Raw genomic sequence first — 16,238 nt, 5'->3', positions numbered from 1 at the left:
TAATGATTTCATAAGTATCCTGTTAGTAATTCTGCTAATTTCTTTTGAAAAGGGAGTGTCTTCTTCTGAAGATGTTCCAGCAGACACTGCCAATGATACACCGAGTGAGACTCAATTTGCAGATGAACATGCACCTGAAGATGCATCTGAGCCAAGTGCTAAGGGAATTCCAGGAGCTAAAAAGGATATTCCTTCTAAAGCTGTCAGTGATGGTAAACTGGTGAAAGGTATGGAAACATGATTTATTTGGCATGAAAATATTTCATAACATATACATAAAAAAAGAAAAGAAGGTAGGGAAAAGAATTTCATCATGTGAAAAATGCATTTTCAATGCAGGCATCAAAAAAGTCTGCAATAAGTAATTTGCTTGCTTTCATATTTCTTTCTTATCAGTTTATGGTCTGACACAATAAATTATTTTACTTCAGTTTTGTGCAAAGTTGAAGGCTTTCATCAGTGATGCCAGTAAAATCTTTTTTTGTTATTTTCAACTTAACAGCTATAAGTTTTGTGGAAGAGTGGAATCATTCATTCTGAAGAAAAGCAGTGGTCTTATTTGAAAGGATACATGTGGAGGATGCATTGTTGCTCATTCTTCCTGTGTTATGCATTAGTTATGCTGGAAGAAAAGGCCCTTTTCTAAATGAAATGTTTTTCCTCTTGCAGTCATGGCAGCAGAGGGACAAAATGGGAAGATCTCTCTGGAAGCCACTCAAAGCTAGCTAGCACACTATTAGTGTCCTGAGTTACAGAAATTATTGTTTATATCTGGGAGCTGATTTATTGTCCTGTCAGGAGAAGATATGTTAAAAATTCTTATTTTCAGTAAAACTTAAAAATGTGCATCTTTTAACTTGAACTGAAAGCCACTGTAAAAAACAAATAGAAAAAGCACTCTTTAACTGGGTTTCCATGAATGGAAACTTACTTCCTGCCGCCTGAGTGGCTTACCTAATTACTGATAATTTTATCTACTCCCTGTGGTTCCTTGGAATTCTCTCTTCTTGCTTCTCACTGTGCTCGCATTTCCTCCACAACCAGCAAACACTGGGCTCTTTGCTGTGGCTGTCTGACTCTCCAGACTCTGCAGTTTCTTCTCTGAGCAGCTTGAGTAGCTTCCCTGGAGAAGGAACAATCTTCCCTGCCTTCAAAGATGCCTTATTAAGAGCTGCAATGTACACCAAGAAATATGTATTGTTTCTGTAGTCCTGCTATCAATAAGTGGCAAACTGGAGCCTGGACTTTAATAGTAGTAATCTGCTCAAATTTACTTAATGGAATATAACCAATGAGTCATTTTGTGGCAATCTGATTCCTATAAACTTATTTTCATTTCCTTTAATATGGTACAAATCCCACTTTATTATAACCTAAATGCAGTACTTGCCTCCAAGACAGACATAGCATCCATACTAGACTTTTCTTCTGCCTCTGAGGAAATAAAATCCCATTTTAGGATTTGTTCAATCCCATGAAAAAATTGGAAATCACAGTTACCTCTTCTCTTGGAATTCTGGAGTTCTTTGTTTCTGAGTCTATTTCCTTACCCTGTTATTACCAGAATCAAAGCTTATTTTTTATAAACTGGTATGTAATTTAATTACTGTATTTAAATTTCCCTAATTGCAATTTCATAGGGCATATATGCAAAAAGCATCTTGAGGAACATAAGTATTGCAACAGACAGTACAGTACTAGGTAGTGAAAATTAAATTCTTCTATTCGTTTTTCTTTAAAGTGTTTTTTTTTTATAAATGGGTTAGAGATTAGTGCCGGGTTTTTGTTTGGTGTTTTTTTTTTTTTATTTGAGATCTTTACACTGCAAATGAAGTTTCCCATGTTTGTTTAAAAACACAGAAAGGGCAAAAGTGGATTATGTTGTCCTTTTCACCAAAATAATTAGCGTTATAGAATGATGACTTTTTTTGTGGCATAGTCTGCAGGAGTAATGGGTAAAGTCAGGAAATTGAACCTGCCTTCTACTGTAGTCTAATGATGCGTGGAATCTTACCCATTCATTCACAGCATCCTTTGCTCCAATAAGCTTTGCAATCAAGGCCAAAGAAAACGACCTTCTTCCTTTGGAGAAAAACCGTGTTAAATTAGATGATGACAGTGATGAGGAGGAAGAGGAGGGAAAGGAAGGCCAAGAGAGTGCTAACAGTGCATCAAACCATACTCCAGCAATTACTGCTCCTTGTACTGCTCCTGAAGAGAAAAAGCCTCAACTTACACAGGAGGAGTTGGAAGCTAAACAAGGTATTCCATGCAGCACTGAAAACAAACTGGTTTGAGTCCTTCACACAAACTGCGCAATGGCCATGTGTGGCATTCTAGGTGTTTTGAATAATTTATGTGTCATATTAATAAGAACCAGAATTTTGTTCCCACAATTTCCTCCTTATTTTTAACAATGAAATCTTCATTGTTGCTCAAAGTCAAACTTAGAGCACACAGGGGTGGTTGAATGCTTTGTCCTAATGTCTTATCTTTCTGAATTTTGTTTTGGTTTTTCATTACAACCTTCTAGTAAAGCACTGACTGTGTAGTTTCCAAATTGCATTAACAAAGCCCAGCAAAGACATACCTGTTTGTCATTTTCTTCAGTGAGCAGTGAATTGCTGCAAGCTATTTTTCATTTATATAGCACGCCCATATAGAATGATATTGCCTTGTTGATGCTTTGTTGCTGTTATAATGCAATGCCATTAAATCTTTGTATGGGTTTTTCCTGTTACTGTGTTAATGTGCATTAGGGCAGAAGTGCATGCTGTGTGAATTTCAATGAAATAATGCTTTAAAAGAAGCCAGTTTCACCCATTCCTCCCCAAGGCTGTTTCACAGCAGAGTGTGCTTATTAAAGTGGATGCTCTGTCAGTATTTACCAGCTTAAAAATTCAGTATTTCTCACAACTATGAGTATGCCACAGGTATTTAGTTTTTAATTTTCAAAATGGAGGTTTTTTGCCTCGAAGTAGCAGTTGCTTTGTAAACTGCAGTAGCACAAAGTATGCTGTGGTGTTACATATCTAAAGCAAATATGAAGTTTTTTGTATGATAATAAAAATGAAGAGTAAAACACACTTGGGAAGATCTGTGTGTTGAAAAACCTGTGAACAAAACAATCTGGTTGCTTTGTATGTATACCAAGTACAAAAATGAAAGTGAAAGATGAAAAACATTACACTAAGTAGCTGTTAGGTGCATAGCTAAATCAATTCGCTTATTCTCTTCATGTAATCACGTACAACATGTAATCACACTCAATCTGCTGGTTGTAACGATGAAACAGTTTCTGGAACAGCTCTTTCTATAAACATATTAACATATATTTAAATAGGGATGGAAACTGTGAAGATCACATCAGTGGAAAGAGCAAACTGGAGAGTTAGCATCACTTTAAGACTTAAAAAAGCTTCTCATTTTATGGAGCTAGTTTCTTTAGATAGCTTTTATAAATAGAAAAGGACAAGTATCCTGAATAATCAGGATTGGATTTTCTTGTAATTTTAAGTTAGAAGTTTTTACTTCACTGCTTTACATCTGCTTTACATTAAGCAAATGATGTATGTATTAATTAAGATGGTTGGAGTTTCTTAATTTCAAGCTGATGTTCTTATCATGTCATTGAATGGCTATATTGGGAAGGCTTGAGAATGGCTGGAGGGGCTGTTTGGGATGGGGATGGGTGTTTGTTTTAAGGAAGCCTGAGTTCCCCAAGCATGACTCACTCTGAACTTAATGCTTAATTGTCTTTTTTAGCAAAGCAGAAACTAGAGGATAGATTAGCAGCTGCAGCAAGGGAGAAACTTGCACAGGCCTCCAAAGAATCCAAGGAGAAGCAGCTACAAGCGGAACGCAAAAGGAAAGCTGCCTTGTTCTTGCAGACCCTGAAAAACCCTTTGGCAGAGGCAGAAACTGAGAAGATAGAGGAGAACTCCTTCAGTAGTGAGGTAAGCAAGAAATAAATTTCTCTTTCCCATAAAGCTGGTAGAAAATACCTCTAGAATGTGACTCTTGACAGTGTGTTATGAACTTGACTGATGAAATAGAAGCTTTTCTAAATGGAGAGAAATTTGAATTTTAAACACTGTTAAAATGTATGTCTCTCATCTGTCATTAAAGAACTGGTAGAGAAGTAGGCTGCACAATTCCTAGGTCAGTTAGACAGGTACAGAAAGGAAAAGGTGCTTCCATGTTTTAACTATGTACTAGTGAACCAAGTGTTGGAATGCTCACCTTGCAAGAATATTGGGATGGCTTACTTAAGCTGTGAAACTTTCTCATTTGATGTGTATATTAATGGTTTTGCTGTACATTACAAATATAAATGCTGATGAAGTAGAATCTCGGGTTCCTGGGTTTGGAATTACATTGCTTTCAGAAAAGCCAGTAAAATCACTCTTGGTTGCACTAGTCAAGCAAAAGGTAATCTCTGGATACCGATGGAAAATTTAAGCTTTTGATTGTGACAGACTGGCTACAAGAAATAATGACATGGCTTTCAATTGTTTCCTTTCCCTCAGAAAGAATTCCAGTACCTAGCAAGTAGTTCATTGCCCAGTTCTCGATTTTTCCAAATAAATCATGGATTACCCCTCAAAACACTTTCAAGAGAAAAGTTGAAAGAGGCATACCTGCAGTTTAGGTAGTCCATACCAGCAGAGAGTGGCAGATATGTGAATTAAGTGTGGTCACATCCCAAAAGAGATCCTGTTTGGGTTTTTCATTGCTACTGCTAACAAATTTTCCCTGACACAAGTGTTCAGTACTTCTGTTTTTAGTTATATATTGAAGAGTGAATGCAAAGAGACAATGACAGTGCGAAACTCCCCATATTTGCAGTTCTGCTCTTTTTCCCAAGGGAATTTGTCAAGGACATGGACATTCCTAAGCTAAGGATCCTTTGATATTTTTCTTTAAGAGAATGCCTGAAATAACCAGTGAGAGCTGACTCTTTTTTAGAAGAGCAGATGAGTGTTCTTGCTCACATCTGAACTTACTGAAGTTCTAAGCTGAACTTGCTAGTGAACTTGTCAACAAAAAACTATACCCTATCCCACTTCTCAGTAAATTGAATTTCTAGAAACTTCTTTTTCTTCCACAGAAGTACAGTCTCAGAGAAGGCATCTATTTTTTCTTACACAAAAAATTCCACTGTATTTGAGAATTTTAAAGTAATCTGTTTCACTGTTTCTTACCAGTAGAAATTGTTTATTATTAAAGGGTTTATTTAGCATTTCAGATGTGTATTTAAATATTTTCTGATGTGACCTTGCTTTTTAAAAATAAATTGGCTATTGTATTGGGAGTGCTTGTACTGTTTTAATGAAGAGTCAAAAATGCCCTAATGTGTTTGGAAGTAGTATTCCTGCTAAATGTGGTTTGCTTAGTGACACGCTTGCCTAGATACATGTATATAGACTTTTGAAGATAAAAGCTTATTTTGAAACATAAATGTTTTTCAAGCTTGTTTTTTCATTTGCCATATTCAAAAAAGCATTCATTTCCATTCATTTCAAATAATCTGCCTTTTATTCTCCTTGCCTGTTTTGCCTATTTGTAACAGTCCATTTGAGTTAAGAAATCATATTGAAGAAAGATGAGTGAAATAATACTGCAGATTTGTTAACCTCTGTTCTATTTACCCTGAGAACCCAGTATGCTGCATTATGATGTCTGAATCAGCTTGTAAATAAATATGTAGCACTGGCTTGGTTTTTTAGGCTTTTTCAGTAGTGTTTCAGACTTTCAGCCATGTTTCAGACTAAAGATGCATCTAACGATACTGATTGCAAACGTAACAAGAGATAACTACAGTGGCTGTAATATAAAGTATGTTAAAAAGTTGAGCGAGGCAGATATGTAAAATTTTGGTAGTTTGGTCAATGGAACTAATTGGGGTAATTAAATCAGAAAACTAATAAAATCAGAAAACAAAGAAAAAATTAAATACTTGTGTCCGCCAAAAATGTCACTAAATGTATTTCATTTCTTGTTTTGGGGGTAGGAACATCCAATGAGGAATCGAGGAAACAAAGACTGATATACACTGGTCAGAGTTAATTTAGTGACATGACTTCTGTAGCTTAAAATTTGTCTCAAAAATGGAGGAATGGCTGAGTTGTATAATAAAGCACAAAGAGGAGTTGAGAATATCTATGGGAGGTGCATAATCTCCATTACATTGCCCCAGCCTAATAAGTATATAAAAAAAACAGTAATGCTATTTATGTGTATACACAGTGTACATTTGTGCTGAAAATCTGTTTATCGCGATGTGCAGAAATAAATTAAATGCACAAAGCATTTGTGACCTCTGTCAGATTTTCCTGATACCTTGTATTTATTGAAAGGATCACTGGTACCAAGTGTACATTACATCTTTGAATGAAATCGATTCTACTAACTGCAGGTAAAGGACAGTCAGTACCCCAGAACAGAGCGCTTCTAAGCTGTTTTGGCTTCAGCTGAGTCTTAAAAATAGTTTGTTCTGTGTTTTCCATAGCTGAATTGTTTCTTTTATATGGCTTCCTGTTTTTCTTTAAAGTGAAATCAAGCAAGAGAAACAAAAGACTGAAAAAACTTGAGCAGTGAAGCAGCACAGCTTTTCACAAATGGCTCCTTACCGTCCTTGCATGCATTAGAACAGCACAGTTAGGCACAGTATTTCCTCAGACCAGTACTTGGAAAGCATGGAGCTTATTTTAGTTTGCAGAACTGATGAACTTCCAGTGATGCTGTGGCCAGTGAAGTCTGTGCCCTTGTTCAGGACATGGAGAAACAGTAAAAGGTTGATGTTTCCCTTCTTGTGCTTACATGTATAATTCATATAGACTCTTGGTCTTGGTACACATAGACTCTTCAGCACATCTGTCAGTGTCACTGAGAAGTTGTCTTCATTCTGCAGTGAATGTAGGTTCCTTGTCCTGGAACAGCAAACAACTGCAGTTCTACCATGCTGAGCTGAAATATGCCAGGTTATATGCCAGCTTCACTGAACTGCCTTTTTTACTTCAGAACAAATAAAGTAAGGTGTTTCATGATCTGAAATGCAAATCTCATTCCAAAATTACATAATTCAAAATTTAAGAAATAAGATTATATATCCTCGGTAGTGGGACATGGCATGTTTTGTTCTGCATGTTTAAATGTCATATTTTACTCTGTGTCAGAAATGTTTTAGTGGTGATAGTGCTTTGATAGCCATGTAAAAGCCAGTTGGTTATACCCAAACTTACCTGTATAAACCTTAGTATCTGATTTAAACAGAAAAGTAATCCACAGTCATTATGTTGCAAAATCAGACAAGCACATGATTTGAAAGTGATGCTTTTTTAATGGCTTGTCCCAAATGTCATCTGGTGTTATGCCTCAGAATATATAGATTCTATAGCACAAAGCAAAAGTTCCCTTCTTTTGGCTCTTTCATCTTCCCAGGTTTTGAAGCCCTGTTTTATCATTTGTTTCTTTAGATGACTTGTCCTTACTTTTGTCCTGTATGTAAAAATTATTTTTTTCTTGTGGAAAGTAGTCTTATTTATGAGTGAAATAGAAGTGTGCTGTGTTTCAAAAATGAGATGCTCTTCTAGTTTTGTCAAGCATAACAGGGTTATCAACTGCTGTAGATAGTGTATGTTTTTCACACTGCTGTAGTTTATCCTATTTTTTTTTGCAGTGGACTGTAGATATTCCTGCATGCCTTTTTGAAATAATAATAATGTGTAACATCATTTTAGGTTTTGTGTATTTTCTTTGTTAATTTTTGAGCAAAATATAATTGACTAATAAATCCCATAAGTATTTAAAGATAAAAATTTTTTTAATATTTTGGAACCATTCACTTTTTTCTGTACTTTTTTTGCAGACTATAGGTATCTACATCTTCTGATTAGCATGGGAGGGGAGGTTAGGTTTGCTTGTACATTCATCTGTCCTTTTGAAAAAGCAAGATAAAGAAAAAACATAAATGTCACATACTAATGTGGCATTTAGGGGGTTAGATAACTTGCTAGCATTTGGAACTTTTTTTATTGCAATAACCCTGCTTTAAAAAACTACATGAGGGTTGCAGTTCCTTATAGCATAAATACTTAAGTCATTATTAAATGGGGGAACCAGGGTAAATATTAGGAACTGCCATTTTAATTAAGATAGGTGAAGAGGTAAGAATATTTATGTGTTGATTTTTAGTTTTCAAAGTGCTCAAAATAAAAGGGTATATTGATCCACACAGCAAACAGATTCACAGCCAGTAATTTCCTTGCAGTTGGCCCTGTCAAAATCTCTGTTTTTGAAGACCTTACCATGGTCAGTGTACTGCTAAAAGGTGTTTTTTGGTGCAGCAGAGTAACCCTGATAAAACTGTTGAGTCTTTGAGTTCCTATAGAACAAATTCTGTAGGAGCGTATTCTATAAGAAATACTTTTATCTCTTCAAATTAACATTTTGGGCCAGTTCATGAATACTAGGACTGACAGGCTTCTAAATAGAAGTAACAGCTTGCTTTGTTCCACAAATCAATGAATACATAAATAATACACTTCCATTGCTGGTAGACAGCTGCTTTGTAATTCTCAGTCAGGGAATACTTCACTATAAGCTTTGAGGAACCTGGAGTAAGAAAGATAGAGTGGTAGAAAAGAATCTGGAGTACTTTTGGATTTTAGTGACCTGAAAGAATTGTTGATTAACTTTTTACAGTTCTGACATTCTTCACTCTTTGCAGTTTTTATCTAACATAGGATTCCAATTGCTGTAAAATGCATATAAGCTGTTTGTAATATTATTGATGATGTCCTTTGCTAGTTGAACCAGACACAGTGCTAGGGGTTTTTTCCGGTTGCAATAAGCATGTTCTGGTTAATTTCTAATTTTGACTTTAAGTATTGATTAAGTAGTGTAACCCCAAAATAACTAATGTATGTTCTGGGCTTACGAATACTGCAAATATGCAAATGCACTGAAGTACTCATTTCTGTTCTCATATGGCTATAAATTCTCCCTATTTACAGAGCTCTTTTCTAATCCATTCCTGCTAAACAAGAGTTGTCAAATCATGTTTTGGCATTACTTGTGTCAGATTTGCTTCAGTCATGCAAATAAAATGCTGAAGAACAACTCTGCCAGAGAATTTGTCTGACAGCATAGCATTTAATAAAGGCCAAAAAAACCATGCTGTTTAGTAGGCCAAAAAAACAGACAAAGAAGTGAGATTCAGTGAATGCTATCTGAATGTTTGCAGTTTAACTTCTTAGAAGAGCTCTCAGACAATGTAAATCTCTCATCCCTTGAGATGCGTAATAAATTTCATCAGGTGACAGGTTTGTTTCCATGCCTTCCGAAACGGTTCTGCTGGCCTGCATATTGGCAGAGCCTGCTCAGTGTCATTCATTTATTAACTTCCTTCTTGGCAGTGATAGGAGAGCTTGTGTTTTATGTGGCCGAACAAACCTGAGCAGTGAAAACCATTGGGTTTTTCTCCTCTCTCATTTTCCTCTTAATGCTACTTTGCCTACAGCTTTTTCATTTGAAGCTACTAGAGGTGTCTACTTCAAGGCAGACTGGGCTATTCCATATTCAGTAGTGTTCAAAGCAGAGGCTCAGGTACCATATCAAGAGGTGAATAATGTTGTCAAAGGAATGAAAGTCAACTGTGGTGGCCTCTTAGGAAACTGGAGAAGAGGTGTCTGTGAGGTGCCTGCAGTTACACATGGGAGTTTGTGAAATTAGAAACAGGACTCTGGACTCAACCACTCAAATGATCATGCTGTAAAATGTTTATAATCTTTGAGGCAAGCTTCTTTAGTACTGCTTTGTTGCTGGTTTTGTAATAAATATTGTGATAACAGTTATCAGTTAAAGCATGAAAAAGTGTCATGTCTCTAACTTGAAGCAGAGCTGCCTTTTTGATTATTCAAATGTCATTGTTCAGTTACCATCTTTATGTATTCATGGTAGGAGAAGGGCAAAAAGAAAGAAAAAGATTACCTGTTTCTAATTTGGTTATTTCAGGTTTTAATGTATTACTTTTTATTCCAGTCATAGTAAGTATCCTTGTATCAAACAGTGAAACTCAGATAAGGTGGAGCAGAAATTATGACAGGGAAACAGATTTCTCCAGTTGCCTTGAAATGGCAGCTGGCGGAATGACAGGCTTTGAAATGAGGTGCATATCTATGGTGCCTGACTTGAATTGTTCTAAAGAAGGCATTGAGCTGAATTCTCTGGGGTTCAAGGTGATAATTTGAAAATGTTGTGGTATGATTTTGCTTAATCTCCTTCAGCTGGAATTATTCACTGAACATTAACTGTGCATGGACCTGTTCTGTCTTGTGATCTTCCCAATCGTTTACATTTAGAACATTTATTTTGAAAAGTTCAGGCATAATTTCTATCACTACTTGTTCATTTTGCTGTTGAAATTGTCATCCAAACGGCACAGTTCATGGAGGAAAGTGACCCTAAAACTTAGTTTTGAATGTCACTAGTTCCTGATTGTATTTCTAGGTTTATCCTGTTTTAAGTAAAACATGTAAATAAACTAAAAGATACCTGATAGTACCCATTCTTTTAGAACACATTTCTTCTAAAAACTAAAGATGAAAAGTTCAGAACTATGTCCTGATTAAGCTGACAATCTTAGTATGCATATACCAACTTGCATGTGTATCTTTGGGAAACTGTACAGGCCTCCATTAAATTTTTCTTTATGCATGTGTTTGAAGATGTCAGCCTTACTTCTGAACATTTTACATAATCCCAATGCAGCACTAGCTAACTTTGACTAATTTTGGAAACTGATCACTGTTCTTTGTTTATCTTTGATTTTAGAGCGTCAGTAGTATACCATGTCCTGTGACTGCAGTCAGAACTTTACCCACCTTAGAAGTTAAACAAGCAGAAAGGCCTTCAAGCAGAAGCAGAGATCCTCCTAGGGATGAAGAAAAGGAAAAGAAAAGGAAAAAACACAAGAAAAGATCTCGGTCAAGATCTCGATCACCATTCAAGTATCATTCATCATCTAAGTCCAGGTCTAGATCACATTCAAAAGCAAAACACTCACTTCCCACTGCCTATAGGACTGTCAGGCATTCAAGGTGGGTTTGGAAACCAAACATATTCTTTAGCATTCTGCGTGGGTTAAAACGTAAAACGTCTTTGCACTTCTTCTATTACATAGGTGTTTTTATACCCATTGCAAAGGTCACAGTCACCTTGAAGGCAGTATGTGGCACATACAGATCGAATGTGGCAGGTCTTTTGAAAGTCCTTTTAGTGAAATAATGAATCGGTAATCTCTTGTTACAAAGTACAAAACTTTTACCCGTAAATGCTTTTTCCTGATCTTCTTTGAAATACCTGGGGATAGTACATAGAAATGGGATGATAGCAGGAAGAGAGCTTGCTAATAAATCTCTGTCTGTTACTGGAACAAAGTAACTTAGACAATATTCAGATAAGATATAGAGGTAGAGTACTAGGTGGTTGAGCAGCAAAGCTCAGAGGAAAACAAAGCAGTTGAGTAACAAGTGAAAAAATATGATGGAGATATATGGCAGGAATCCAAGAAGAGTGTGAACAGAGGTGAAAGAGAGAGATACTACAGAAGAGTGTAACCCAGTGCTGTTAACTCTGTACTTAATCATTAATGAGATTAAATACACTATGCTAATTATCCAGCTATAAGATGATGTATATTGTGTTTTACTGATACTGTTAATTCTGTCAAAGGTATTTGGGTCTAGGCACCTTCAAAGCTTACTGTCTGTAAATGCTTTTCTGCAGTGAAGTTACTATGGTCAGTAGGAGGGGCTTTGAGGGTGCATTCTGTGGATCAGTGTACAGAACAGTGTAACTACTTATGTAGCTTGTAGTTCAAGCAAATTGCATATAAATACTGCCACAGCTGTATAAGTATGTGATGCATATGAAACCCTCTAGTACTTCCTCTTTTTGTCTCTGTCTATGACTCATGCCTGAAAAAAGCTGCTAGCCTCTGATGACAGTGTCTTAGTTTTCTTGTGCTTTTTTGTTTAATGAAGTGTCTTAACTACACTAGCAGGAGTGTTAACATGTTACAACTTACTGGTTTATACGTAATTTTTGAGTTTAAGAGCAATACTTTTCTGCAGAAATCTCTGCTATTCAGAGATGCCAGGAGTTAAATAAGCGCAACTTGGACTGAAACGATCAGTCCGACATGCTGCTTATTTGACTACCTTTGACAGTAAGTTGTCATGACATGCTATGTCTTAACCAAAAGTCATCAAGAATAGGTAATCTGTAGGAGTTAATCTTGTGTTTGCCTCCTTGGACAAATCAAATGACAAGCACACAACAGCATGAAAATCATGAATCACCACAACACCTGATTAAATTTGGTCAGATATTTCCTTGAGGAGCTGTTGAATTCTGAAATCTCAGAAGTCTAATAAGCTTGATGCTGGCTGGCTGAATTTTAAAATTATTTAGAAGAACAGCACCGGATTTTGCACTGAAAACATTTTGCATATTTTAACTTCATAGAAGTTAGAGCTGAACAGGAAAGGCCTTGAAGAAGAAATGGTGATGATTGAAGGTGTGCTTTATTGAAGGTGTTTGCTATGCCTTAACATACTGTATTTCCAAAGTTAGAGCTCTTGCTCCTGAAACAGAAAAATTGTTGAATAATCAAGAGCAAGAGGCTGATTCATAACCCTTTTAGATACTGATGTGTTTTGATTCTCAAATGTTTAGGCAAAAATAGTACCTTGTCTTAATAATTGCCACAAAAAGGCTCATGTTGTTGCCTAGATAGAAGATATTACTGGTCTTTTTTATCATTATTATTATTTGTTCTTATTTTACTGTTGTTTCAGATAAAATAATTTCAGTGCATTGTGTTGCTTCATTCAAAGCTTGGCATGTTTCACATATCTTTGCTAATCAGTTTTCCTTAGAACAGTATTCTTCAGCTTCACCTAGAACAGTTTTCTTCCCTTGCTTCCCAAAGCACTGGATATTACAGCTTTCAGCTGAATGAATAGTTTCGTAAAGAGCCATCCTCTCCTGGAATAACGTGTAAACTGTTTCTCGATGTTAATATGTTCATTGTGTATTAAGTGGATGGCGCTTGGAGACAGTCATTACTGTGTGGACAGTGATGCTAAATTACTTTGAAACAGCCCTATTTTGAGTATCTGTGCAGTATTTGAATGCCCCAGTCTAATGATGTTGCCTTATTTTAATCTGTTCAAAATACAGATTGAAAATGATCTTTACCATATAACTTATTGTGATAAGTTACTGGGGAATAAAATGTGGGAAGTGTAGATAAACATCAAAATTTGCAATAACATTCTTTGCTTTTTATTCAAGGAATGTTTAGGATACTTTGCAAGCTCTTCGTTTTTGGTTTATCATCTTATTCTTTTTTTCCAAAATGCATATTGTGCTTAGGAATCCCACAAATGAACTTTGCAGTATACTTCTTTGTATAGCATTTTACATCACTTGCTTATCATTTATTTTTGCATTGTTAGAGGCTTAGAGGCTCTGCTGCATTTAAGAGTAGTCTTTGGTCATAAGATACAATTTTGAAACTGTTGCATTTTTTTATATTTTCTTATGCATCTTCAGCCGTAATAAAGTTGAAAAATTCTGTTCCAATAACATGAAGTTGATTCAGAGCATGTTTTGCATATTCATTTCTCAGGTTAACAGCCAAACCTATTTTACAGAAACAAGTTTAAAAAAATCATAGCTATATAGAGAACCCAGATAATACTAGCTTAATTGTAGCATGTGGTGTGCTAACAGCAATTCTCTGTATAAATGCTTGTTATTTTCTGGAACAAAATTAGTCCTATAAAGCTTGGTATCATGCAATTTTAATTCTAGACCTACATGACAGATTAAACAAGCCAAGTACACAGTAAACAGTGTCCCAGAGTTCTCTAAGGTACTGCAGAACAGACCTGTCATTCCCAGAGAGGTCATTCCCAGAGAGTACTTACAAGTAAGTACTTGATACCAAAGATGGGGCATATTTATTAAATCTGTCTTGGAAAACAAAGGTTTTGGTATCTTAGTATTAAGTGTAGTAAATACTAAATCACTGTTTTTATTTCTCATGGGCTTCAAAGCACTGTTAAAGAATTGGGTCTGAGCTGTTTCTGGTAGTGATGCTGGGTGTCAGAGGAGATGAAGGGAAGTGATTTGATTTGGTGAAATTTGGATGTTCATTTCGAACTAGAGATGGAAAGTCAAAACTTCAGTATTGCTGCTTTACTTTATACTGTTTAGTAATGGAGTAGTACTAAAGCCCATAATATATCCAGTTAATGAATATTAGCAGTAATTGGTTGTATATTTTGTTAACAGGTTACTTTGCGGTAAGTTTGGATAGGGTGCACCTGTGTGGGAGTTTCTGTGAGACTTTTTGCCTCAGTATATCAGTAGACTTGGAAGTAGCTGTTCTTTGTTAAAAAAGATTGTTTGGTGTTGGGGTTTATTTCTCCTACAAAAGTCATTTTCTTATTGCTGAGGCAGTGTCTAGTCACATAATTTTAATTCCAGTTTTGTAATGAGACATGCCAAGCTTCATAACCCTTTGAACTTTGGGGACCCTTCTAAGCATAAGTCATAAAGGAACAAAGTGCCTTCTGGAATTACAGTCTAATGAAAGTTACAATTTACATATTGCAGTAAAACTGATTAGCTGTCTTCTAATTGTTTGGAGCAAATGGCCTAAGTTCTTAATATTTGGTGATTGGAAGAATGCTGTAGAACCACAAATGTCAGTTCATAAAAATAAAGCTAATGTCTTTTTCTTTCTGATTGTTTGGACTTTTTTAGGCTGGTCCATACAGGCGTGTTTCACTAAAGTTCAGCTTTTGGTTAAGGGACTAAGCCTTTTCAGGATTCTAGTTAATACCAAAACTAGGACATTTTAGTCTGGATGTGAAGTGTGTGCCTCCATATCACAGACTCACAGCATCCACAGCGACACTGAGCATGGAGCCGAGTCTGAGCAGCTCATCAGTGGCAGCAGCAGCAGAGTGGAAAAATTATCAGGCAACTTGGGCAATGAAAAGATTTGACTGCTGGAGCTCTTTTGAGGGAGATCCTGGTAAAATGTCAAGGTGTCTGACTGAACCCAAGTTTTATAATCTGTTGGTCTTTTCCTTTTTTTTAATCCTTCTGAATGGCTTGGTAAAGATCAGATTTTAAAAGTGTCAAAGCAGTTAATTTGCAACAGTTATCTGCCATTGAGATTTCTTTTCAGTTGGGCTTTTTTGTTGTAGGTGTAACAGAAATGGCTCAGGACCTTGTAGGTGTGTATATATTATCTATATTATGTGAACCTGAAGCTCTCTGATCTTAACTGGGCATGCTTTCTATTTTCCCTTCTTGTTCTCCTCACTTTTCTAGGAAAAATATTTCAAGTCAAAGTGCTAGTGCCAAACAACACTGATAATGGGTTGTTGGTCACTTGCACTGGTGAAAATACTGGCTGTGCTAGGATTGTTCTGCAGCATCCAGGACATTTCCTGGACTTGTCAGTGTTAGACAGCCACTGCATCAAGAATGTGCATTTATCTCTGTGAGACATCAGTTCTAGAAGCACACCACTAATTTAAGAAGACAAGGTCAGGTCTGCCAATCCCAGGCTTTGTGCAAATTTGATTTCTGTATACCAATTTTAGCAAAATGTGTTGCCACAAAAGGTGACTAGAGTAAAAAAAAAGTTTTTGCATCAAATAATACGGAAGTTGTCATAGCAGACAAGAACAAAAAATAATTTCTTTTTTTAGCCCCCTATTGGGCATGAAAAGCAATGGATAACTTCATCTCAAATGTCTTGGATAGGCAAGAAATTTTTATGTAGCTGACAAGTCTTGGAGACTAAATGCACCATGTTGGTATAAAATAGCTGTTTGCATTTGGTGAAGCACAATTCCACTGAAGTAAAAGTTTTGAAATAAGTAACAAAAAGCAAACTTTTGAATGTTTTTTCTCTCCTCAGGTCACGATCAAGGTCACCCCGGAGAAGGGCTCACACACCAGAACGGCGGAGAGACGAGAGAAGCGTTCCCACAGCATATCGCATCAGCAATAGTCCTGGGAACAGCAGGAAACGGCCCCGCTCCAAGTAAGGGCTCCTGGTCCTGGACAGTGGGATCTTGGCATCCTAACAGCCTGATGGATTGTAGACTCCTTAGCTGGAACTTAACCATTGTATCCTTTGTAGG

General features: G+C 36.3%; 1 protein-coding gene across 4 annotated transcripts in view; it reads left to right on the top strand.

The window, feature by feature from the left end:
• The window catches only part of SFSWAP (splicing factor SWAP), a 36,484-nt gene that overhangs the window by 14,545 nt on the left and 5,701 nt on the right, over positions 1-16,238 (top strand). For 3 of the 4 annotated variants that reach the window (XM_058037305.1, XM_058037307.1, XM_058037306.1), the window contains 5 exons: positions 53-227; positions 2,029-2,262; positions 3,766-3,956; positions 10,837-11,102; positions 16,013-16,138. In XM_058037305.1, the coding sequence (XP_057893288.1) occupies positions 53-227; positions 2,029-2,262; positions 3,766-3,956; positions 10,837-11,102; positions 16,013-16,138 (992 nt within the window). Of the gene's footprint in view, positions 1-52; positions 228-2,028; positions 2,263-3,765; positions 3,957-10,836; positions 11,103-14,972; positions 15,129-16,012; positions 16,139-16,238 lie in introns of all 4 variants that reach the window. The other variant, XM_058037308.1, reaches the window with a different exon arrangement.

Source organism: Melospiza georgiana, chromosome 18 (assembly GCF_028018845.1).
Source record: "Melospiza georgiana isolate bMelGeo1 chromosome 18, bMelGeo1.pri, whole genome shotgun sequence".
NCBI lineage: Eukaryota > Metazoa > Chordata > Aves > Passeriformes > Passerellidae > Melospiza > Melospiza georgiana.
This window is presented reverse-complemented; position numbering and strand designations above follow the sequence as displayed.